Genomic DNA, 25,921 nt, shown 5'->3' with positions numbered 1-25,921 from the left:
GTGGCCAGATGGTGGTTCATTTAAAGTCATTAGACCTCATGGCCTGGATCTCACCTCACTGAGAATATTGAGATCCTGCTTGGACTTAGGTGTTTGTTAAACCTTTTCAAATCATACGGATATAAACATCAGGAAAAAAAGTTCAACTGAAAACCAAAAGACTAGAACTACTGGGATTTTTGTCCCCAAATCACCAAACCAATCAAGCACTGCTTTCCCAGGTGGTGGTGGTGGTGGTTGTCCTCTTCTTCCTCTGAAACTTGACTGACAGGGCTCTTTCTGTCCCATCCCTTGCCACTCTAACGTGCTCATGTGCTTTCTGCTTCCAGGATCACTGTTCCCCAAGGCTGTGAGTCAGGGAGCACCACAGCCTCTTTCATAGCAGAGGCACTGTCCAAACCACAGCCATTGCTTTTTCCAGTCCCCTGTGGGTGGGGAGCTTTGCTTTCTCTAGGAAAACAGTGGGGGGAAAATACATATCTTTGGCAGGTTGGCTGTATTCTCTGATGTTCCCTTAAGTGACAGGTAGTGAAACAACTTTTCCCATTAGGTAAACCTCCCTGCAGAGTTGGATGGCTTGTGGGAATTTCAGTGACGATCACAAGCATTTTTTCCCTTGGTCTCGGCAAGGCCAAGACAAGAGCCACATGAAAGGCTCAGGGAAACTTCCCCATCAGAACACACAGACCACTCAGCTGACAGGACCGAACTGATGTTTCCCCCTGAGGCAGGCAGGGCACCAGGTGGGCAGAGACAACCCTTTCAGGACACTGAGATGCCGAGAAGTCAACACACAAGGGCCCTCCGAGGCTCTACCTTCTCCTTCCTTTGGTTAAGCAGCACCTTTACATGGAGATGGTTTGGGTAAAGGGAAGAAAATCTCAGAACGATCGAGGTTCTCTTCCTCCCTCATCCCCGCTGCCTTTAGCATGTGCTCCATCACGGTGAGCACTGTGCTGTGGTCAGATGCCACCCTCATACTCTGCACCTCAATGGCAGGACAATGTCTTTTCAGCTTTGGAGCCCCAGCACCCAGCAAGCACTCAATAACTGATGGATAAGCCATCTGTTAGTGGATGAACTACGTGAATGCACTGAAACATGGTCTCGGGATTTCAGTAGATGCCCCTTTAAGAGTGTTGGGGGAAGACAGGGAGTTGGGTGCATTGCCTAGATTTCAATTATTCACACCATCTCTAATTTCCTACTAATCAATCAAATGATTAGTGAGTGTCGACAATGAGAAAGGTACTACGCTGGGCCAAGTTGCCATGTAATTGGTTGCTGAATCTCATAATTCAATGTCATCTTCTTCCGTTAATACTTGTCCTTCCGATTCAATTAAGGAGGTAGCTTTGTCAGTCGTGGGTAGGCAAGATGGTGTAAGAGAAAAATAATGATCTGTGGGTCGAGGGTCACAGCACTGACTCCGCCCCTAAGAGCATGAAGTGCCTGCTGCCTTGTGCTGCACCTTTTCCTTTAATTAGGAAACAGGAAAAACACTGAGGCTCCTAATTCTGAGTTTACAAAAAGAAAAAAAAATGGTGCCTCTGTACCTGTGGCTTCCCATCTTCCACCCACTTAGAAATGGTTTCCTCTCGCCTAGACGGTGTGGCTGAGAGGTTCAGTGTCAACCCTTGAACCAGGAGGTCACAGTTTGATTCCAGGTCAGGGCACATGCCCGGGTTGTGGGCTCGATCCCCAGTGTGGGGCATGCAGGAGGCAGCTGATCAATGATTCTCTCTCATCATTGATGTTTCTAGCTCTCTCTCCCTCTCCTGTCCTCTCTGAAACCAATAAAAGCATTAAAAAAAGAAAAAGAAATGGTTCCCTCTCTGTGACACTGTCCCTGCCAATAAAATAAAAAAATAATCTTCCTCCCAGATACTTACTAGTGTCTTTACATGTGAAAATAAAATGATGAAGAGGTCCTAATACCATATGTTTCCTCATCTTAAGATAGAAGAGTATCAGAGGAAAAAGATGAAGTTATTGTGTATGATAAGAAGCTTTTAACTTAAAAAATAGGAGAAAGACAAATTTCCTAGGCAACACGGTAGTATCGAGAATTCTAATACTGCTCAGGACCACAAACAGAGGTGGCAGCATGGAAGGGGATTCATGGGGCTAACAGAAGACGATGTGGATGGCTGGAGAAGTGGGGAGGAAGGGGTGGGGGCACGAGGGTTGGATTACACTAACACTTTGCTTCTGAGTCTGTGCAGTGGGTCCATAGGTGTCTATGTCAGAAATATTTCATAGTTACCAATAACAAAGACCATCAAAACAAGCTGCTGCTGCGCACTCTCCCCACAGGGCCAGCCGCTGGGATTTGGACTGCCGGCTCCCGGAACTGCTCAACAGGAAATGGTGAGCTGCTAAACAGCTGACAGAATTGGATCATAAAACAGTGTATTCAATCCAACCTGCATGCCTGAGAGGCTAAAGGGCCACTGCCCACCTTGGAGAAGGCAGCAGCCTTCTCAGGAGGAAACCTCAGAGGGGTGATCCTGGCTGCCGCTCACCTCCTCATCTGCTCCTGAACTTGGCCACTCTGTACCACCCTCCCATCAGCTTCTCCATTTCACCAGACAAATCTCCAGCTTCAGACACAGGAGTGTTGATTTATGGCAAATCCGCTGGCTGGTCCCTGTCTGGATAGGACATTTCTTCCCGAGTCCGGAGCTCCGCTGTAACCATGTCCGCTCCCTCCTCACCTGCTCAGCAGTGGGGACCAGCCGACCTGGGCCTCTGGGCTTTGCATTCAGGCCCATCACATCAACAACACCCATAACCAGGACCCGGTTACACCCGAGCCCTTCTGAGCATTAGACACATTACCTCCTAAACCAGTGGTCGGCAATCTGCGGCTCAGCAAACCGCAGCTCGCGAGCCACATGCGGCTCTTTGGCCCCTTGAGTGTGGCTCTTCCACAAAATACCGACTTCTGCGCATGGACCACGAAGTTTCAATCACACTGTATGTGAGCGCCCGCACGTGGTATTTTGTGGAAGAGCCACACTCAAGGGGCCAAAGAGCCGCATGTGGCTCGCGAGCTGCGGTTTGCTGACCACGGTCCTAAACCCTCACCAAATCCTATAGATAAGGATATTAGGTGTTATCCCATTTCTAAGATGGGAAACAGCCCCTTCAATGGTCAATTCATGGACTAGTGATGCCAAGTGGTGCCTCCAAGACAGGCACAGGCTTCTGGATTCCCACCACCATGACACACCCAGAGGCCGTGGTGGCCTGGAACACACCTTTAAGCAGACAAGTCAGCAAAGCACCCTGGGAGAGAAAACCAAAACGAAACAGGAAAGAAGGCAGGCACTGTATAGGATGCTCACTTTTCGTGCAGTGCCCACATCACATTCTCAGTTGCACAAATCCAGCGGCATTTAAATGCCATGTGAATAGTTATCATTGTTTTGGCCAAACAAATCCTCCCGTTCCTTAAGCAAAGGTCAACTGCAAACCACCTGCGTAAGGACCTGCCATATCCAATAATTACCCAGGCAGCTTCTTGTGTAAACGCAGGTGGTGCAGCAACAATGCACAGACTACGCCCCTTATCAATCCCCAGGAGGAAACGGCTTCAAGCACAGAGTAGGTTTGTTTTCCTAGCTGCCTATGCGCTGCATTAGCCACAGATCCCAGCTATTTCAAAGACAGAACTCCATGTACTATGTTGTTTACCTCTTTCTCATTATCAACCATACATCCAAAAGCATGCCATACATAAAAATGCAGAAATGATCTCTCTGGCTACCAAATTAAAAGCTTCCTGAGTTTAGGAACTGTATTCTTATTCAATGTCCCAGGCCCATCTCTCAACCCGGAGAAAACCCTAATAATGATGAAAAGTGGAAAATGGAAGGATAGCTGTGCATAATAATCAGTGCCCCATTCCCAGTCATCAAGGACTAGGCAGTGGGGTTTTGCCAGGGGAGATGCCAAGATGAGTAAGCTGCAGAGCTGACCACAGGGGGCCACAGTCTGCTGGAGGAGACACATAACTATGAAACAAGGCACACCTGGTGTCAGGTGTCACATCTGTGACGCACAAAACACCTTGCAGGCAATGCAAAGGTGGGAATAGATGCTGGGGATGACTTCGTAGAGGAAGCAGAATTTGAACTGGACCTTAAGGGGAAATAAGTAGGGCTTTTCTTCTGGGTGATGAGGAATGAGGGCCGCAGAGAACAGTTTGGTTGTCAGTATCAGAAAGTCCCCAGGAGGATTTCTGCTTCATCAACCAGCGAGGACACCAGAGGAGCCACAGCTCTGCTGAGGAAAGGAGCGCAGGGATCTGCCTTCGGGAGGCTGGTAGGGTGTTGACAGAGGTTTCAGATTCACAGGGAAGCTCCGGCTCTCCTTGGGTAGTGTCCTGGGAGTCTCTGCTTTCTGCCCCTCCCCCCGCGTCATCTGAACCAGGTCTCCACACCTATGGAGTCTGCACATCAGGTCTGCTGTCCCCTCCTTCCCGTCCCCCTACTCCTGCGCATCTCAGTCATTTAGGATGGTAGGAGGACAGGGAGCCATACAACTGCAAAAGAGAAAACTCTTTTTTTAATTTAGAGGCACACAGAGACAGCAAGGAGACATACAGGCCTCAATCAGAACCCCAGATAAGTTTCAGTTGAGCGAAGGATGGGCACTGAGAATGGGAAGTGAGGGACACAGCAACCGAACCTCATCTGATTCCAGCACAATGCGGAACGAGCCCTTGCTGAGGATTCGCCACTATCGGGCAGACAGCAGCCGCACTAAGCTGAGCTGGCTGCCCGGCACACTGTCTCCCATCTTTGACTGAGCAGTTCTTCTCAGGTCACATACACGTTTAAAACAAAACGGGAAGCAGAGAGATATACAGAGGGCCCATAAGCACATGAAAAGGTGCTCGACATCACTAATCATGAGGGAAATGCCTATCCAAACCACCGTGAGATTCGCTTCACACCCATTAGGATGTCAAAAATGTGCAGAAACAGGGATTGTTGTGCACTGCTGGTGGGGATGTAAAATGGTGCAGCCACAGTGGAAAACAGTGTGACAGTTCCTCAAAAAGTTAAACAGAGAATTACTACATGATCCAGAAGTCCCACTTCTGGGAATTGAAAGCAGTGACTCCAAAGTTATTTCCACACTCATGTTCACAGCTACGTTATTTACAATAGCCAAAAGGTGGAAATAATCCAGATGTCCATTGACAGATGAATGGATAAATGAAATGTGGTCTATACAAACCATGAAAGACTACTCAGCCTTAAAAAGGAAGGAAGTTCTGACACACTGTGCTGCACAGCAGAGCCCTGAGGACATTAAACTCAGTGAAATATGCCAGTCACAAAAGGACACATACTGTATGATTCCATTTATATGAAGAACCCAGAGTAGTCAAATATGTTGGGACAGAATGTGGAACGGTGGTTATCTGGGGCTGTGGGGAGAGAGAGTGAGGAGTTACAGTTTAATGGGAACAGAGTTTCAGTTTTGCAAGATGAGAAGTTCTGGAGATGATGGTAGTACCACACTTGCTATTAATGCTATTGATTTGTACCCTTAAGAATGGTTAAAGTGGTAAATTTTATGTTATGTGTATTTGACCACAATAAAAAAAAACAAAATCCTGCAAACAAACAAACAAACAAGCCCCAAAATGTAAAGAAGGATTATTTGCCTTTGGGGGCCCCCAGTGGTCTGTGCCTACCCTACCCAACCCACATAAGGATCCTCACACTGTCCCACACTCCAAGAAGTGGGAGTGATTCGCAGAGCTTGTTGTGCTATCATTCTCAGGGGTCAAGTCTCCTCTGTGGCTTAAAATAGAGAACTACATTCTCATGGTCAGATTTCAGGCAGCGGCTCAATGGCAGGAAAGATGGTTTCAGGGCCGTTCACCTCCTGAATCAACCCCGACAACCTCATTCCCCATCTCCACGTTTCCACTCACCCCCGTGTTCAGCACTGTCCCATCCACTTAGGAAACAGGGAGGACCAAGTGGGCCCTCCCTGACGGAGGCAGAGCAAAGGCTCAGACAACCCCGCGCAGGTGTGTGTCCTCCAACAGAGGCCCTGGGGGTGGGGCACCCTTCCTGGCTGGGAGGAAGGCGACTTCCCAGGATGGGAGGAAGGGGCTCCTTGAGGTGGAGGACTGCAGGGGTCAGTGGGAGGGTCAGTACCTCATTTTTTTTTATCTTTTTACAAAGTTGGATGAATCAAATCTGTGCCGATTACTATTTTATCCCACGTCCTGTCCTTCTCTCTCATGACCTCAAACACCTCGGGGCCCCTCAGACAGCATCACAATGACCAGGTGAGGAGCAGCACATCACAGTGATGGAAAGTCTCAAAGTCAATAGCTGAGAGAGGCCACACAGGCCAAGGTCCCACGAGGAGGTGCCTGGCGTTAGTTCCATTTCCAAAACTCTGGGGACCAAGTCTCCAGACTTCTGCTTCCATCTCCAGTTTCAAAGGGGGCACGGGGCAGGGTAAAGGTCTGGAGAGGTCTCTCCTGGTCTCCCGTCTACAAAGCACTCCCTTGCCAATAGCAAGCCCTGTGTAGTCCAAGAAAACCCTCCCCAGCCTCTTTCTGAATCACAGTTTGGGGGCAATAGGAAACAAAAGGCCAACTCCATAGATAAGAAAAGCCATTCTTGCAGTAATAATTAGTGAAGTGTGACATGTGAGCCAATTCCCATGCTCACAGCCAAGAGCACCAACACAGCTGTGAGGGAACGGCAGCCAGATACAGAAAACAGCAGATCGAAGAACACAGGGGAAACATTCCGCATGTACATCTCAGAGGTTTGCATGCAGATCAGCAAACCAACGGCTCTGTGAACCTATAACCAAAAAAAAAGTTGCTGAAAGTATAATTTAAAAGATTAGAATACATTTTAATCAGGAATTGAAACACCTACAGAGGAAACCCTTTCCTGACCCAAATAGTGTTAGCTAAGGGCCTCCTTCCTCCTGGGCTCTCTCATGGGCCCATCTTTTTAAGAGAGGCAGTCCAGGGCCAGACTCTGGGCCAGGAGGAGGTGCCCATCCGTCACCTGGTCCCTCCATCTCTCCACCGCTCAGAAGGGGAGCAGGGTGGAGGGGAAGGGAAGTTCCGCCACAGGCCAGCCGCCTCCTTTCCATGCGTGTGTGAACGAAATATTAAGCAGGCGCAGCCAATTAGCAGCCTTCGACAGCAGACTGCTCAGAGGCTGAGGAGCGGAGTTTTGATCTGTATTCTCACTGGACTGGCCCGCGCTCAGCTGGGAACAGTCTCCTGCTCTGTTGTCAGCATTCTGCTCACCCGCTTCCCTCCAAGCTGGCAGCCTCGCCGGATGGATCTGCCCCGCGGCTTCCGCAGTCCACGGCTAGCCTCGGCAGCGGGGTCCCCGGGCCTGCAGCAGCAGGTGACATCCCCGCCCTGACAAGGGCTATCCAGGGCCTTTTCCTGCCACCCGGGGACCCATCCTGAGGGCCACTGCCCATAGCTTCCAGGGGGCATCAGAAAGAGGCTTGCACTCGGCTGAGGATGTGAGCACAGGGCAGTTAGGCAGTGGCATTTTTTTCTGTGACTTAAGTTCTTGCCATTTCAAAACAAAACACTCAATTGCATCTCCCCTCAGCCAGCCAGTTTTTCTTCCTGTAGCCCTGGCTCACCTGTCCTCACCTAGCGCAGCAGCAGGGGATGAGCTCAGACAGCCCAGCCCAGGTAATATCAGGGCGGATGGCAAGTAGGGGAGGGGGAAGGTGTTGGCTGTGGGGCTCTGTCCCAGAGCCCAGGCTATCAGCCAAAACAAGACATAAGACATGGTTCAACTGGGATATGGCAGCTTCGGCCGCTTTGCCCCTCAGGGAACCGGGGCCCACAGGCTGAGGGGGGTTGGGAAGGAGGAGGAGCTGGAGGGGAGCAAAGGGAGAAGGAATGGGCAGAAATAAGCTCATGGGCTCAGCCACTGCTCACTGCCTGGCTGCTGGGGTCACCTTGATAGCACAGGCTGCTGTCTGCCACAAGCCCAGGCCCGGTTTGGGGGCCCAGCAACCACGCCCAGACTGGGACTTGGTACCCCAGTGCTGAGGGACCACCTGCTTTCCTCCCAGAACAATGGCACTCCACAAAGGACCACCATGGCACTAACTCTGGCCTTCCTTGCTCCAGCCGCATGCCCCAGGGAAGAAGGGAGCTTTTCCAGGGGTGGTGGGAGCCACCTGCGCTGGCCTCTGCTCAGCTCCACTTCCGTGATGACTCCTGACCCTGCCCTCCAGTGCTGGCTGCTCAGGGGGCCTGGCTTTACACTCTGAGAGGACATAGGGATGTGGGGCAGAGCCAGGGACCGCCTGACCCCACAGGTGACTTACAACGGACATTTTTCAACTTTAGGCCTCTAGATTCCAGCCTAGTCTAGGTGGTAGCTCTGATAGGGGCCGACTTCTCGTGGCCAGCCTGCGGGCCCAGGCACCCGAGGACCCAACCAGTCCAATGTCCGTGCATCCCACTGAATCACGCTGCTCTGGGGCACTGCTGTGAGCACCTTCAGGATGGGACAAAGGTAAGTGAGACACACACAGAGATGAGAGCTCATTTTCCAATCTACACACAAAGACACAATATTATTTGCTTGGAAAGGAACAGAGAGAGTCCTGATGATGCCACCAAACACTCGCCCAGAGCTTGGTCCCTACAGTGACCGGTAAGACAGGATAGACAGTTCCTACTTTTTATTTTAAGCCGAGGACCACCTCTCTGAAGTAAAGTGCCCCAGGTGACATGGCTAATAAAAGCCTCCCTTCAGGCCCTGGCTGGTGCTTCTCAGTAGTTAGAGCGTCTGCCCGCACACCAAAGGGTCGAGAGTTCAATTCCTGCTCAAGGGCATGTACCTGGGTTGCGGGTTCACTCCCCATCCCCAGTTGGGGTGTGTGTGGGAGGCAACCAGTCAATTGATATTTCCCTCACACTGATGTTTCTCTCCCTCTATCCCTCCCTCCCTGCCTGCCTTTCACTCTCTCTGAAAAGACAATAGAAAAATATCTTCAGGTGAGGATTTTTTAAAAAGTCTCAATTCAGGACCAGAATCCAGGGTTTCAGACGCCTAGGCAAAGGATCTTTCATAGTCACCATGCTCCTGGCCCTGCAACGAGGGTGCAGCAGTGAGCCAACCGGCATGAACACCCGTCCATGGAGAGCACATAGGCTCTATTTCCTGGTTTTTGGAGCAAATAATTCAACATTAGAGAACACAGATTAAACCTATAACTATGGAAACTATCCCTCACGGTTTTTCAGAATAATTCCATTAAAAAATTCTTTTCTGCTATTATCATAGGACAAGTGTTGGCCATGTGTTTCGGTTCTGCCAACCCCCCTAAAAAATTTAAAACATTAAAAAAAACAGTCATCAGGTCACCCTGGCCAGTTTTCTCAATGGTTAGAGCCTCAGCCTGAGAATCAAAAGATCTTGGATTTGATTCCTTGTCAAGGGCACATACTGGGTTGCAGATTTCCCAGCCCTGGTAGTGGCATGTTCGGGAGGCAACCAATCAATGTCTGTCTGTCTCTCTCTCTCTCTCTCTCTCTCTCTCTCTCTCTCCCCCCTCCCCCCTCCTTCCTCCCTTCCATTCTCTCTAGAAATCAATGGAAAAAAATATCCCTGGTGAGGATTAAAAAAAAAAAGGAATCAGGTGTATAATGCAAGCATCTTTATCCTGAATTCTTCTGGGAACATCAGAGGCAAAAGGAAAACAGAAACCAGAAAACTTTATCTTTAAAACAATTTACTAATTTGTCAACCAAAACCCATGTTGGTTTCTTATTCTTTTATTCACTTAATTTTTCTTTGACTCCTTTAACTTACCATAGTCGTTACGCATGTACCATGGGTTTACAGCATCATGAAACAACACAGAGAAGGGCAAGAGGACCCTGGGAGTCAAAGTGAGAAAGATGAAAGATATGGGGATGAGCTATGGCTCCACCACAATAAGGTGGGTGGCTTTGGTCCAGTTTTCAAGCCACAGTATTCCCGTCTGTTAAGTGGTGCTCAATTTTTCACTCACAGTATTGTGGGGGGAAGGGTTAATATGTGGCAACTATCCAGTATAGTTCCTGACTTAATAAATAACATTATTTATTATTATTACTAAAGGCCCAGTGCACAAAATCCATGCACTGGGGATAGGTAGGGTAGGGGGGGGTCCCTCAGCCCAGCCTGTGCCCTCTCACAGTCCGGGAGCCCTTGGGGGGTGTCCGACTGATGGAGAGCGGGCCTAAGCCAGCAGTCGGACATCCTTAGCATTGCTGCGGAGGCAGGAGAGGTTCCTGACACCGCAGCTGCATTCGTCAGCCGTGAGCCCGGCTTCTGGCTGAGCGGCGCTCCCCCTGTGGGAGCACACTGACCACGAGGGGGCAGCTCCTGCATTAAGCATCTGCCCCCTGGTGGTCAGTGCACGTCATAGTGACCGGTTGTTCCTTCCTTCAGTCGATTTGCATATTAGCCTTTTATTATATAGGATTACCATCAGTAATGTATAAAAACTAACTTTTCCTAAGTTACTGGCTACTCAAGGTACTTCACAGGAGAAAATGCTTCTATAGGGTCTATACCAGCCGTGGGCAAACTACAGCCCGCGGGCCGGATTCGGCCCGTTTGAAATGAATAAAACTAAAAAAAAAAAAAGACTGTACCCTTTTATGTAATGATGTTTACTTTGAATTTATATTAGCTCACACAAACACTCCATCCATGCTTTTGTTCCAGCCCTCTGGTCCAGTTTAAGAACCCATTGTGGCCCTGAGTCAAAAAGTTTGCCCACCCCTGTCTAAGACAGTTCAGAAACCATACTTTTGAGGCAGGATAAGAAGTCCTCCTGCAGTTAGCTGGATATTCATCCTTTGGTCTGCATTTAAAATGTCTATTTCTATATACCATCACTCAGGCATTAGTGAGCCAGGCGTGACAGGTACCCACAGGGCCATTCTCCTGTGGCCTCGGGACCCGGCCTTGACAGGGTCTGCAGTTAGCTCTGTGGACATCTCACTCCCAGTTTCCCCCCAGAAGGCAGTATGGGCTATGGCCACCCAGCCAGTAGTGAGACTCCTCTGGGCCTTGGGAGAGTGTGGACAAGGAGCCAGGCATTCACAGAACAACTTTACAACATGGGCTAAGCACACCCTGAGGAGAAATCATTAGCATTCCCATCACACAGATGAGCAGTCTGAGGCTTAGGGAGGTGAGTCAGGTTGCCCAGCGTCACAGCTGGTGGTGGCAGTGGAAAGGCACAGACTGGATCCTAGGTGAGGTTTGGAGTGGCTGCTCCTGACCATTTGTTAGCACTTAAAGATTAGTCACATGAGATGAAAAGGGAATAGGTGCTCCCCACCCAGTGTACCCAATGACCTCGACTGGGACTCAAATAATGTTGTCTCAACTTCTTGCAGAAACATCTGGCTTTCTGCATCTTCACCAGCAGCCCAAAGCCCGTCTCATGGAAAGCCCGCCACTGGGCTCCAGCAGGTCAAGGGGACTGAGGGTGAACAGCAAAAGTGGGAGGCTTTCTGGGGACACAACCACTTCCCACTGTTTTGGACAAGTCTTTTCTGGAAATAGATTTTAAGCAAAATTTGAATCCTTGGTTCCTATGACAAAGCACTTGAAAGCACACGCATCTTGGAAATATGCTTCCCGCTCTAGCCCCTCACCCCAGGCACTGTCCATGTGACCCCAGTGTCGGTGACACATGTCAGGCTCCCCCCAGGGCACTTCCCCTTGTGCCCAACCAGAGCCATGCAGCTTGCAGCCTGGGGCCTAAAGATGTGTCTGGGAACAGCCATGAACTTTCCGTGGTTTTATGCAAAGCTGTATGGGCACATGTGTGTGTGTGTGTGTGTGTGTGTGTGTGTGTGTGTTAGATATGCATTCTTCCAGGGGAAGGACCCATAGATTTCATCACACTTTCGGAGGGGGGGTCTCTGTCCCAAAAAGATTCAGAAGACTCAAAAGCACTGTTTTAAAAGGCGCTTTCATGTCTGTCTAATTGGCCAGATTTCAACAGAAAGTGGGTCAGAGCAATTAAAGCTGGAGAAAGTAAAGGATGGACAATTTAAACTGTAAAATTTCAGGGAAATTAAAACAAATCCTCCAATGAGTAAATTACAAAACAAGACTCCAGTAAACCGGCGCACCTTCAGTTGTGGAAGGGGTAGGGGGCAAGGATAATATGGATCAGGAAAGGGTAAGAACCGGCAGAAACGCCAAGCGGAAGAGGAAGTTGCCTGCAGGGCAGGCGGCGGGTCCAGTTCCCAGGCGTGCGCTGTCCAAGGCGGGCTCCACAAGCAGCTTGTTTAGGCTGCACACCAGCTCCTATTTCTAGTAAACCCACTGGGAAAAGTGTGCGTATGGCACAGAAGTCCTGGCTGCCCCTCTGGGATCCACCTGCTGATGTGCCAACTGTTCGGAGTGAGGAGCTGGTTACAAATCCATGCTCTTCCCCAGAGATGGCTCTGCTTTTATCCCAATTATGTCTGTCCCTTAAAGTATGGCGTTTATGTTTTTTAAGAAAATACTTTTTCCTGCTTAATATTTGCATGAATAGTTTAGCTTGGCTGATCATCCCTCCTGTCTCCTTCAAGCATGTCTTCTAAAGACAGATGGGGAGCTGTTGAACCACATGAGTCCTTGGTCCCACCCTGCAGGATCCCCGGTTAAAAATAAAAGGACCAAAAAAAAAAATGACAAAAAAAGGACTGTAACCCTAGCATTTTAAAAATCACCACTACCTCCCTGTAATTTTCCTCTAACCCCAGGCTTAAGGAAATATCCACCTCACAAATGTTTCCCAAAAGTTCATGTGTAACTTGCTTTTTAGAGATAATGGTATAAAGATATGTTTAGGTTCTCAACTAGAAGCCAGATTTTCGAGGGGCCCAGGCTAGTTCACACAAGTATGTCAACCCAAAGCTACTGAAATGCTTCATACTTAAATGTGTGTTGAAACAATATCACTTTGATATTAGAAATGGTTTTTAATATATCTTAAGCATAACTTTTTTCTTGTGAAGATTTCTTTTACATATAGGTACACTTCAAGACATTCGAGTGGCTTTGGCCACTTTTTCAAGAGCAAAAAAACAAAAAACAACTCAGTACATTGTAACTACCATTAATATTTGTTGAAAATCATGCTTTTCTTTTGGGGAGAAAGAGGCAAATTATAGGAAAACAGACCCAATTTTATCAGGATGACTGTTAAGAGACAGGACTTCAGTGTATGCCACCGCACTTCCCTTTATGGAATATATAATATGCTTCCATTTTTTAAAGATGCCTTGGTTGGGAATTCCCCCACCTTAAAATTATAAAGAAAATCCACTGATTTTCTTTTTTTTTTTTTTTTGAATCCTTACCCAAGGATACTTTTTTCTATTTATATTTTAGAGAGAGAGGAAGGGAGGAAGAGGACGGAGAAAGAAACATGGATGTGAAAGAGACATCGGGGCCGGAGATCGAACCTGCAACTGAAGTATGTGCTCTTCACTGGGAATTGAACCTGAGACCCTTTAGTCTGAGGGCTGACATTTCAACCATAGAGCAAAACCAGCCAGGGTTGATTTTCCTTATAAAAATAAGGTGGTTAGCTACATATAGGAATGCAAAAAATCTTTACAAAATTAGGCTTTGGGGGGAAATGACTTAAAGGAAATCCTATATAGTAAAACCCTAATATGCAAATCAATTGACCAGTGGAACGACCGGTCACTATGATGTGCACTGACAACCAGGGGGCAGATGCTAAACACAGGAGCTTCCCCCTGGTGGTCAGTGTGCTCCCACAGGGGGAGCGCCGCTCAGCCAGAAGCCGAGCTCAGTGGTGGTGGCGGGAACCTCTCCTGCCTCCGCTGCATGCTGGGGGAAATGAGCGAGGGGTCCCGGACTGGGAGAGGGATGTCTGACATCCGAGGGGTCCTGGACTGCAAGAGGGCGCAGGCTGGGCTGAGGAACTCGCCCCCCCAACCCCCGCAAGTGCATGAGTTTCGTGTACCAGGCCTCTAGTTACTTAATAAAACAGTTTAACAAGTTTTGAAGAATCCTGAGCTGGCCCTTGAGTCTGACAGGGGCAGAGAGGGTGCACGCTGACTTCTCAGGGAGGTGGCCTTAGCTCTTGGTTCTGACTTTGCATGAAGTTTTCTTCGCACACGTGTGGAGAATGGGGCTCTCTCCATGGGACCTCTGAGCTTTAAGAAGAAGCTGTCTCGCCTAGCCAGAGTGGCTCAATGGTTGAGCGTCGACCTATGAACCAGGAGGTCACTGGTTCAGTTCCAGGTCAGGGCACATGCACCGGTTGCAGGCTCAATCCCCAGTAGGGAGTGTGCAGGAGGCAGTGGATCAATGATTCTCTCTCATCATTGATGTTTCTATCTCCTCTCCCTTCCTCTCTGAAATCAATGTGTGTGTGTGTATATATATATATATATATATATATATATACTTTTCTTTTTAAAGAGGAAGCTGTCTGCAGGTAGGCGAGAGAGGGCTGTACTTGTCAGGGCTGCTCCTGGGGTGCCCCACACCACCTCCCTTGTGAGGCCTGAGGGAGTGGAGCTCCGGCTCCTCTCAGTGCCTCTCACCTGACAGGGGGCCCACGTGCCCGATGGCTGGCTCAAACTCCACATTGAGCAAGCTTGCCCAGCAACCTTGATGTGCCTGCACGTGCCTATCTTGTAAACATTTAATGCAGAGGAAACATCGATCCTGGCTTAGTTTTAATAACTTGATTGATCTTTTGAAACCAGCGGAGCCTTCAAAGCCAGGACATCGTGGCCTCATTCCTCTGCACAGTGAGGAAGGAGCCTGGCAGCTGAAGCCCCTGCCATCCGCACATGGTCCTCCAGGGGCACAGCTGTCCTTTTAAGGGGCCAACAAGCAGGAAACCAAGTGTTCAACTTCCCAAAAACATCTCCTACCCGAGACTCATTGCCCATTCAGCTGCTCCCAGAACAGCCTGGTTCTTAGGAAATCGCTGCATTTTGTTAACTCTAAGAGACATTGAACCACAAATGTGAACTTATGTGAAAGGGAGTCTTGGAGAGTCTCTGTCCTTGAGCAAATTATCATTTCATTTTGCAGTTTACCTGGTGCGACGGTGCCAGGACAACTTGAGATTTATTTTAGACTCAGGAGTGATAACAGAAATTAAATTTAGCAAACACCTATTGAGTGCCTGCCAAGTGTGGAAGGCAAAAAGAGGAACAAGACACCCTCTTTCCTCAAAGGACACGTGCCCAAGTGCCCGGAGCAAGACCAGGAGTCGGCAAACTCTCCCCGTGAAAAGTCACACGGCAAATATTGTAGATGTTGTGGGCCACCTGGTTTCTGCTGCAAGGACTCGGCTCTGCCACTGTAGGCGAAGCCGCCGGAGGCTCTGTGACATCTGAGTCCCAATAAACCTTCACTGATGGATGCTGAAACTTAAATTTCTTACAATTTTCACATGTCACAAAATAGAATCTTCTTTTGATGTATCACAACGCTTAAGAAATGTAAAACCACGCATAATTCACAGACCACATAAAAAAGGCAATTGGCTGATTACAGACTCCTGGGCTAGACTCTCAGGTCCGACCCTCGCTAGCTCTACAGGGGAAGGTCAGTTGCCCCGACTTCCTGAGACTCGCTTTCTCATCTATAAAATGGGGATGAGAGCCCTGGCTAGTTTGGCTCAGTAGATAGAGCGTCGGCCTGCACACTGAAGGGTCCCGGGTTTAAATCCAGTCAAGGGCACAAGCCTGGGTTGCAGGCTCGATCTTCAGTGGGGGGTGTGCCGGAGGCGGCCAGTCAATGATTCTCTCTCATCATTGATGTTTCTATCTCTCTCTCCCTCTCCTTTCCCCTCTGAAATCAATACAAATAAACAAACACATAAATAAATAAATAAATAAATAAATAAATAAATAAATAAATAAAAAAAATGGGGATGAGAACCTCTGCCTTGTATGTTCTAAGAATTAGATATCTAAACAGAGAAAACTTTAAGTGAATGTTAGCTGATCTCCTTCCTGGAGGGATGTCCTGTTTGACACAGATAATGACATTGATAATGACACTGACAATGACAATAACAACTAACCTACAAGAGTATTTGTTTCCTACAAGGTGGTGTGTTCAGTGCTACATGCTTGTTACAGCATTTTATCTAATCTTTGATGCTATTGATTTTAAGATGCACCATTGCTGAGTGTGCCACCAAGAAAGAAAGAGCTGCCAGCTAACATGACACAACCTTGATGTAAGATGCATCCTGATTCACAAATGCGAATGTGTGTGTAGGGGGCGGGGGGGGGGGTGTCTCAGGGGTGCGTTTTAGAGCCAATGAAGTTCACCTTCTCCTTTCAGTCCACAACTGTCCTAGGACAGGTACTACCTAGTACCTAGGGAGGTACTATTATTGTCCCTATTTTGAGAAACAGTTTTTAGTCCACATTGAAACAGCTAGAAGTGTCACTGCTGGGATTTACTTTCTAAACCTTACCCAAAGACATGTTTTAGAAAAAGAAGAAGGGGAAGAGAGAGAGTGGAAAGAAAGAAAGAGAGAGAGAGAGAGAGAGAGAGAGAGAGAGAGAGAGAGAGAGAGAGAGAGAAAGAAAGAAAGAAAGAAAGAAAGAAAGAAAGAAAGAAAGAAAGAAAGAAAGAAAGAAAGAAAGAGAGAGAAACTTTGATCAGCCGCCTCCTGCACGTGCCCCGAGCAGGGGGTTGAACCTGCAACCTGGGTATGTGCCTTTGGTACAAGGACAGCATTCCAACCAACCGAGCCACACCAGCTGGGGCCAATGCTGGGATTTTAAACATGGGCAACTTTGTCCAGAGTCCGAGCTCTGCCTTAAGAACATGGACGCCTGGAAGAAGGCAGAAACGGAACTTGAAGTATGAAACATCAAGGTCAAGGAAGTCTGGCACAAACTTCCTCCTCAGTCTGAGAGGAAATACACCAGTCAATCACATTCCTCTGGCGTTTCAAAGTCGGGCCTGAACGCAGGAAGAGGTAATGGGAAACAGGGATTTTACAGTGCAGAGTAAGAAGGGCAAGATGCACTAACATCCAGCAGGAAGCTTCCTCCTCACACCGTCTCGGGAGCCCTTCCAGTTCAGGGAAGGATGGGATCAGATGCTGAGGGTAGGTAATGTGAAAGGGCATGGACAGGAGGAGAAGGCCAGGAAGAGGTTTCTTATCCTTGAGAAACCTTTATTTCCTTTTAGACCTGGAGTCCAAAGGCCAGAGACCACCCTTTGCTCTGTTTCCTAGGAAACCACGCTCCTTTGTCTCCCATCCTCATTGCACAGGGTTGCTCAGAACACCTCTCGGCTTGGCCGTGCGTGTCAGTCAGAGAGCTGCAAGCACATCACAGGTGTTAGATGCAAGCCTTTGAATGCAGAAATTACAGGAGAATTTAGGCCCAAACTTTCAAATTCTGATTTGTTTTTCCTCTCAAAATTCTGGCCTCAAATCTCCCTTTTTCCCATTATTTTGTCACCAAATATTTATGAAGTGCTTAAAATATGCTGAGGAATGGGATTTCTTTTTCTCCTGTAAAATTCCAATTGGTCAAAAGCTTGCTGAACATGTAATTTCAGGCTGTGTCCTGTGCAGAAAGGAATCAGCACCACCGGCCTGTGACTGCCAGCACTCCTCAGAAAGGCCTCCTTGCAAGCTGGCCCTTGGCTGGCATCTGGGAACATGGGTTTCAGGAGTCCTTCCTCCATGCCCTGACAACATGCTCTCTGTGCCTACACGGTTTAGACAGACAATGTGCTGTATGCTGATCATCTGCTTTCCCGCGGAGGGTGTGGAGGTGGGAAGTGCTAGGCAGAGGGTGTCTATGAGACCAGCCCCCAGTAAAAACCCTGGGCACTGGGTCTCTAATGGGCTTCCCTGGCAGATGGCACTTAACACGTGTTGTCATGACTCACTGCTGGGGACCGAAGCTCATCCTGTGAGACTCCCAGAGAGAGGACTCTGAGAAACCAAGCCTGTTTTCCTCCGGATTTTGGCTCGTGCACTTTCTGCCTTTGCTGATTTTGCTCTATGTCCTCTGGCTGTAATAAATTACAGCCAGACTAGATGCTGAGGTGTGGAGTCCTGTGTCCTCCAGTGAATCATCGATCCTGGGGGTGGTCTTGGGGACTGCCGACACAGCCATCCCCAGCCAAGTCATTTTGGGATACTGTCCTTCTGAATCTGTGCTGTGCCAGCACAGGAAGGCCTGGGGGAGAGACAGAGGTGCTTGCTAGATGGATCCTGAAGCAAAAGTGTGGGAGAAGCCACACATCATATTATCTATTGTTTCATTCAAATGTGAGCACATGCTCAGGAGATAGTACCTTGTGATTTCTGCTCTTCAGAAATTCGCAGTAAAGTATAAGAGACAACAATGGAGATGGTGGCGGTGATGTTGGTGATGTTGATAATGATGGTGGTGATGGTGAGGTTGATGAAGATGATGGTGATGATGAAGATGATGTTGTTGATGGTGGTACTGATGATAATGGTGATGATGGTGATAGTGATGGAGGCAATAATAGCAAACATGTATCTGGTGCTTATTATGTGCCAGGCAGTCTCCAAGCACTTCTCGTGTTAACTCATTTAATCCTCATAGCAACCCTGGGAGGTAGGCAATTGTATTGTCTCCATCTTTATAGATGAGGGAGTTGAGCACAAAAATATTAAGTACTGACCCAGGCCATATAATTAGTTATTAGCAACACATCCTCTGGCTTCAGAATCTGAGTTCTTAACCGATATACCATACTGTCTCTCTCTCTCTGGACACAAAGGTAACTCCTAACTAGAATAAACAGGCCCAACTGAACCTACATATTTAAAAAGTACAGTCTACCAAACATCAGAATATTTTTGGGCATGTTTTGATGCCTGTGCCAGACTCTGTGTGGCTAGGTTCGTGGCCAGTGTGTCTTTGGGTTGCCTCCATGGCTCACACTTTGCACACAGTAAGCATTCAGATGCAAATAGATAGAGAAGAATGACCAGCAGTGTGAGGACAGCACAGTCTAGAATTGTGATGGCAGGTCTCAGGGAACACGTGACATTAAGGGGGATCTCAAAGATAAGTTCCAAATAGGTACTCCACATGGCAGTAACATGAGCACAGAGGTGGACTCAACAATGACCATGGTAAGTTGACAGGACCAAGGGAAGACTACTGGAATAAAGGGTGTGCCTTGGTAAAACTGGGAGAAATCTAATTAAGATTAAATGAAAAGCAAGAGTTACAAGCAATGGGTAGCCAGCGAGGAAGCAAGTGACAGTGACAAAAGTGATGATTTGGTAAGATTTATCTGGGGGCACAAGATAAATGGGCCAGAGCCCTGGAGCAGGGCCAGGAATTGAGAAACTGCTCCAAGAGTCTCATCACGACATCAATCAACACAATACTCAGCCAGAGTCCACGACTGGGGGAGTTTCAGTGCTGGATTTGCCTCCATAATGAGTCAGATCTTGGACGTATCCTTTCTGAGCTGAGAGGTGGCAGCTGACAATCTCAGAATTTTCCCCACTTTAACCTTTTAGGAGTCTAAAAGGATAGTAGCTGTGGGTTTTAAGAACCATTTCTAAAGAGAGAATGGAATCTGGTAGCTAATTAACAGTGTCAGGGGTATTAAAGGTGGCTGAAGAGTGAGTTCAGAAAGCTGAATGAATAATGGTGACCATGATGGGAGCAAGAAGTCGACCCTTTGGAACAGCCTGGATGAACGTGGAGAGCATTATAATAAGTGAAATAAGCCAGAGAAAGACAAGTACCATATGATTTCACTCATATGTGGAGTCTAATGATCAAAATAAACTAACAAACAAAATAGAAACAGACTCATAGACAGAGAACAGACTGACAGTTGTCAGAGGGGAATATGGAGCTGGGTAGAAAAGGCGAAGGGATTAAGAAAACAAACAACTCATAGACACAGCCAAAAGCATGGTGATTAACAGAGGGAGAAGGGAGAGGGGGAGGTAGAAGAAGGTGAAGGGGGGATAAATGGTGATGGAAGCAGACCTGACTTAGAGTGGTGAACACACAATACAATATACAGATGATGGCATTGAATTGTACACCAGAAACCGATATAATTTTATTAACCAATGTCATCCCAATAAATTCAATAAAATAAAAGAAACTGGTGGTTGTTTTACGCCAGTAAATCTAGGGTAATTTGTTTCTCAGCAATGATAACTGGAACGAAGAGTGTGACAAGGAATGGTTAGGTGTTCTACAATCCCATTTCTTCTTGGACATAAAGGAAGAAGACATTACCTAGCTCTTTTGCAGGTTGTTGACATTCCATTTGACTGAGGACAAGCCAATGGGATGTAGAGGGAAGTACGTCACATTGCGGACTGGTTATAAAAATGCCTGTTCAATCATTTACCATCTCTTCCCTTCCTGCGGTGACAGTGGATGCCAGTTTATAAAGATGGCACTATGAAAAGACTGGAGATTTCTGAGTCACTGAGTCATCCTTACCTGGTAGCGACCTGTCCAGGAAAACTGGCTAGTATCAGAGCAATGCATGAATGATAAATAAATTATCATGGAGCTACTGGGATTGGGGGTTGTGTTACAGCCCGAGGATCTGTTACTCTGATTAATACACGTGACAAATTCATTGTATTTGTATTACCACATTGTAATTACTAATACAGGTTCATAGAGCACTTGAAATGTGCTAGGAAGCCATATTACTCTGCAGGCATGCTCACTTTCCCTGGCTTACAATGCAAACCCCGAGCTCAAACAGAACTTAATACACTCAGGGTCACAAAGATATTGCAAAGAAGGGGAATTTCCTTGAAGATGGAGCACTGTGAGGCAAACCTAAAATAAGGTGGTCTTCCAAGAGTTAAATGAGCAAAATCCACTGGAAGAGGATAGCCATCTATAAATATACTGCTGACATACATTTCTGTTAAACAGGCACTCTGAATTTATTACTAAATCACTAATTTTAGTAATAATGGAGTATATGCAAAATTCCCTGGTTTTATTTATATATTTTTTAGTAAACAAACCACTATGGACTGGTTAAAATGTATTTTACAGCCATTTTTAAGGGTTAGAAATAATTTTTGCTATGGTATCTTTCTATATTTTATGACTTTAATTAAATTTCTGATTTCTGTTCCAAACACTGCAATATGACAGTATAAAACATATTTTAGTCATTAAAAAAAGAAAAATTCAAATATATTATTTATTTCACACAGAAATATGTTTAATGGCAAAAACAATCTCAAAAGCTATAAGGAGTGAGATTTTAAATGGCAACAAGCTACAAGAAAAAAAAAAGGCAGAGAAAAATTAAAAGCAAGCCCAAGAGAAAATGACTTTGTTGGTAGTTGCTTTATCTGCCCTTATTCATCATTTAGCATTTTTAGTACTCCCAGCTTCAAAACAAACCACCCCCTTTCAAAATATTGCTTATACAACTGTGGTTGAGTCTGATTAACTCTCATGATTATATCTGAGCACATTCTGTGTTTTGGAAAAGAATATCAGCTGCTGGCCCTCAGGAAACTAATTGCTTTTCCTCACATTGAGCACAGTTATTCATCCAACTAAACCATTCACTTACCACAGCGGTGGGCACCACTGCGAGCTTTCCTGCCCAGGGATCAGCATGGGCCGGTGGGCGGGTGCCAAGGCCATGACTGTGGGCAGAGATGGGAGTTCGGGGGACAAACTGCTCAGTCCTACTGCACAATCTGTTTCCAGGAGACGTAATTTGCCACTCTTTGTACAGTGTCTGTCTCCAGAGACGGGACTTAAAGCTTCTAATGTGCGTATCTGTATTGAATCCACATTGCTGCTATTAAATATGACAGGATAAGCAATTCTGCAACTGGCCCCTTCCAGTTAATTATCTTCCCCTGTACACATACTCCAGGTCACCACTGGCAAAGACTATTTCTGGTTTACCGGGGCAGAAAGGAGAGATCCAGTATAAATGTCTACCAACTGTCTTTATTTTTATCAAAATATTCTTCTTAGAGAAAAACACATGGCTAGTCTATTTACTTAAATTTATCTTTAGGCAGTTGGTAATTGGGAATTTAATAGAAGTAAGTTCATTTGGAGCTGTGTGTCTTTCAATTCCATTTCTACAGCATTTGGAAGCCTCTTCCATATCTCATCTTTGAATATTTTATAGCCATATATATTTCTTTGGAAAAATACATTGCATTTGGGATAATAAACATTTTATTAAGCAACCATGCCAGTAAGACCAAAGCAGTAAATACTGATGCTGGCTTCAGAACACAATCATTATTGTGCAATCACTCCAGAGTGGCATCCACTAGTGTGAAGCCAGACCAAAGACTGGACACCCAGCCACTGCCTCCTCCCTCCTCCTTTAACCATTGCTGTGCCTTGATCAAGTGAGGCCAACACCAAATCTGGGTGCAAAGTGAACTCTCCCACTGCTCTCCTCTCTTAAACCAACTTTCTGAGCCAGGTTGGAGCCTCTACCAACACTGCACCTCCCACCACCCCTTCCACCTCCCTCTGCTCATATCATGTAACTCCCACTTGAGTCGCCATGCATCTCCTTCTATAGAATGTGCCTTCTCATGTCCTGGTCACTAAATACCTCCTGTCTGCAGCCCTCCTTTTCACAGGAAGACACCCATCTCTCAAAGCTCATGTCCTTCTTGCCTTCTGCTAAATTTCCAATTACTTTCAGCCACTCATGCCAATCCCTAATTCACTCATCTACACTATAGAGTCTGTTGAACACTGTTCCAGCACAGCTCACCATACAACACTGTCTTGGGTTATTTGGACAAAAACCAATGGGACAAATATTAACCTTGTAGGCCAGCTGGAGAGAGACATGACATATTAGTAGATCATAAGAAAGGAAAAAGTAAAGTCTGGCAGGGGTTCCTAGACTGAGACTGGCCCTTTAGCTTGGGGGTTGGGGAGATGGGAAGATCTGTAAAGAAAAAAGGCCTTTGTGCTCGCCTGGGCAGCACATGTGCTAAAGTTGGAGGGATGCAGAGAAGATTAGCATGGCCCTCGTGCAAGGATGGCATGCAAAAATGTGATGCATTCCACATTTTCAAAAAGAAAAGAAATGGGGCCTTCTGAGTTGGTCCAGTGAGAAACTGGTAGAATTTAGAAATGCATATGGTGGACAGAGGACTAAGGCATTTCAGGTGAAAGGAAGGGGACAGTGAAGGCATGCAGAAAGGGCTGCGTGTAGACTCAGGAGGAGGGAACACAGGAAGGAGAACAATAGCAATAATAGGGAAGAGCTGCTCAGATCTCTCCTCCCCGCGCCCCACGCCTTCCTGGGCCTACAGTGCGGAGACTGAGTGGGGGCACCCTCTCTCTTCAGTCTGTAGGCAGCAGGAGGGCCAGCACCACCTCTCCTGGCTTGGGTCCTGCCCCCTCCAGTGCAGCCACAAGAGGTGAGACTGTTATGTTTCTGAAAGTGGGCTACGGCGAACGCCACTCAGCAGCAGTTGCAGAGAATCTGTGCCGCACCAAGGCCCCGAGAATAGTGTTGGCAAAGGGAGAGGCTGGGCAGGGAGCAGGCAGGAGACTGCTGACGCACCCGACAGGATCTGAGGGCAGCAGGGCAGTGGCCCTGGCAGCAGGCACTTCTGCTTCCCCTTGGAGACTCTGCTCCTTCTCGAGCACATCAAGTCCTCTCCACGGCCCCGCGGCCCCCGTAAGAACAGGACACACATAGTTTTGCCCGACTGAAGACACTGCTGGTAGGCAACTGCTGTGAGTGGTTCCACCCAGACCAGGACACACACAGGATGTCTGAGGTGTGTGAAGGGCTGGGCAACGTCGTTATGGAGCCTGTTTACATGGAAACTGGCAACAACAGCACATACCTAACCCACTTGTGACTAATTCCTACATGTCCTCAAGTCCTCCTGTAACATTCAGTGTTGCCAACGCCCCGGAGACTTTGTCCTTCTCGCTCAGCTGACCTAGGATCCTTTGCCCCTCTTGCTGAGCCTACATCTGTCAGGCAGGTGTGCTGGGAGGCCAGAGGTCAACGTGGCCACAAGTCCAGGAAGCACAGACGGCGAGAACCTGGGTGGTCCTCCCAGCGTGTAGGAGCACTTCCTCCTGCAAGACTAGGGATATTTAAACAAAGTTTTACACAGAGACCATCACTGCTATTACCACTCAGACAATAAGCTTTAATTTCCCTTGAAAAGCAATCATTTCCTTTTCTTTTTGAATATTCCTGGACAACTGTGAGCTCCTTTCACTCTCTGAGGGGCATTAGACTGCTGTTCAGGAGGTCTGAGTTCACTCGAGTTCAGACACCATCTCTGTCTTAGCTGCGTCTTTTAACCTGTCTCAGCATCAGATTTTAACATGAAAGATGAGATGGACTGAGTTCTGGGGTCTAAGCTGCAGCTCAAGCAAAGCCCATCTCACAGGACAGCCTGGCGGGCCCTTCCCGCCAGCCTGCCCGTGGCCCGGTGTTCTCCACGATGAAGTCTGAGGCCCTTCCTGAGCCCTGCAGGCTCTCCCCTCTCCCTGGCCTGCCTGCCAGGCAAGTTCCACATGGCTGAGTGCAGGCTGGAGCAGAAACAGAAAACATGCTTCTCCACCAAAGGGGCTTAGGCATCTTCTCCCCCGCGATGTGCTCTTTCTTTGTGGCAAAAGTCTTATAACTTCCTAGATTAGAGGCTCTAGGGGAAGGCCCACCTTTTAAATGATCATTTATAAGCTGTAAATATCACCAAATCCTCCCTAAGAATGTTCAGGGTGTGCTTCTCCCTGTCAAGGATGAAATTTTTATCTCACGCTATTGGTTGCTGTCAGAATATGTGCAGCAAATTCAAGGTGCTGCACCAGGGCACGGGGTAGGAGAGGGGAGGATAGACGGCATTCCACTTGGTTTTGAAAATTTTAGCTTATGCAAAAGAGAAAGGTAAACATACCTTGTGGGGGTTAGAATACTGACTCTTTTTTCCTTCCCCCAATATTAAATTTCTCCCACTAACTCCCTGCTCTTTATCACCTGGAACACAAGCTGAAAACCTAAACCCGTGGAGTTTGTACTTAAGACAGAAACTTCTGCAATTCACACTGAGGTCACACAGCCAGGTGGCCTCGGATTACTGATGGCCACTCAGCAAGCCTCCCTCAGGTCCCAGCAGGCGTGTTTCAAGGGCTTCCTGCAGTTTTGTTCATGAGGGATGAATAATGTGCAGACATTTCCCCCAGCGTCAGAGATTTTCGAACAGGATCACTTTAAACCTTTGAAGAGAAAGTGTGAGTACGTGTATGCATATGCCTGTGTGCAAGCAAGAGAAAGAGAGAAATATAAAGCACATGATGAGGGATAAGGGGAGAGAGGGTGAAAGGTGCAGGGATCCTACATGGTAACAGAAAGCAGGCTCTGGGACAGCCGTGTGGTATGTGGGCACTACACTAACACACAGGGCCAATGGGGTGGATGGTTTGCACAAACTCAACGAGTTGAGCAGGTCTGGGAAATGTTTAGATGAAAGTTGTAAACACCAGGAGTCGGTTGGGCAAACAGAAATGGTATTTTTTTTTTAAAATATATTTTATTGATTTTTTACAGAGCAGAAGGGAGAGGGATAGAGAGTTAGAAACATCGATGAGAGAGATCGATCAGCTGCCTCCTGCACGCCCCCCACTGGGGATGTGCCCGCAACCAAGGCACATGCCCCTGACCGGAACCGAACCCGGGACCCCTCAGTCCGCAGGCCGACGCTCTATCCACTGAGCCAAACCGGTTCGGCCAGAAATGGTATTTTTGAATACAACATCTACACTAACCTATCCTGTAATATAGTTGGGTAAGATGTTAATAAAATATTCCTGCAAGGGACTATTTCAAGCCACAATCAT

At 47.4% G+C, this 25,921-nt stretch overlaps 1 protein-coding gene and 1 non-coding gene across 21 annotated transcripts in view; one reads left to right on the top strand and one right to left on the bottom strand.

Moving 5' to 3' along the window:
• The window catches only part of SLC22A23 (solute carrier family 22 member 23), a 189,745-nt gene that overhangs the window by 86,555 nt on the left and 77,269 nt on the right, over positions 1–25,921 (bottom strand). For 2 of the 20 annotated variants that reach the window (XM_036351023.1, XM_036351032.1), the window contains one exon: positions 4,555–6,848. The exons of 13 other annotated variants lie outside the window; for them this stretch is intronic. In XM_036351023.1, coding sequence (XP_036206916.1) covers positions 6,805–6,848 — 44 coding nt within the window. In that variant the 3' untranslated portion in view covers positions 4,555–6,804. Of the gene's footprint in view, positions 1–4,554; positions 6,849–8,364; positions 8,535–9,864; positions 9,923–24,030; positions 24,163–25,921 lie in introns of those variants that run through there. 5 more of the 20 variants (XM_036351016.1, XM_036351031.1, XM_036351024.1 and 2 more) reach the window with 5 other exon arrangements.
• On the top strand, positions 23,022–23,128 carry LOC118677869. Its single transcript, XR_004974592.1, has one exon. It is a non-coding gene; the product is annotated as a U6 spliceosomal RNA (small nuclear RNA).

Source organism: Myotis myotis, unplaced genomic scaffold, assembly GCF_014108235.1.
Source record: "Myotis myotis isolate mMyoMyo1 unplaced genomic scaffold, mMyoMyo1.p scaffold_m19_p_2, whole genome shotgun sequence".
In the NCBI taxonomy this organism is placed as follows: Eukaryota; Metazoa; Chordata; class Mammalia; order Chiroptera; family Vespertilionidae; genus Myotis; species Myotis myotis.
Note: the sequence above shows the minus strand (reverse complement) of the source record. Positions and strands in the feature narration are given on the sequence as shown.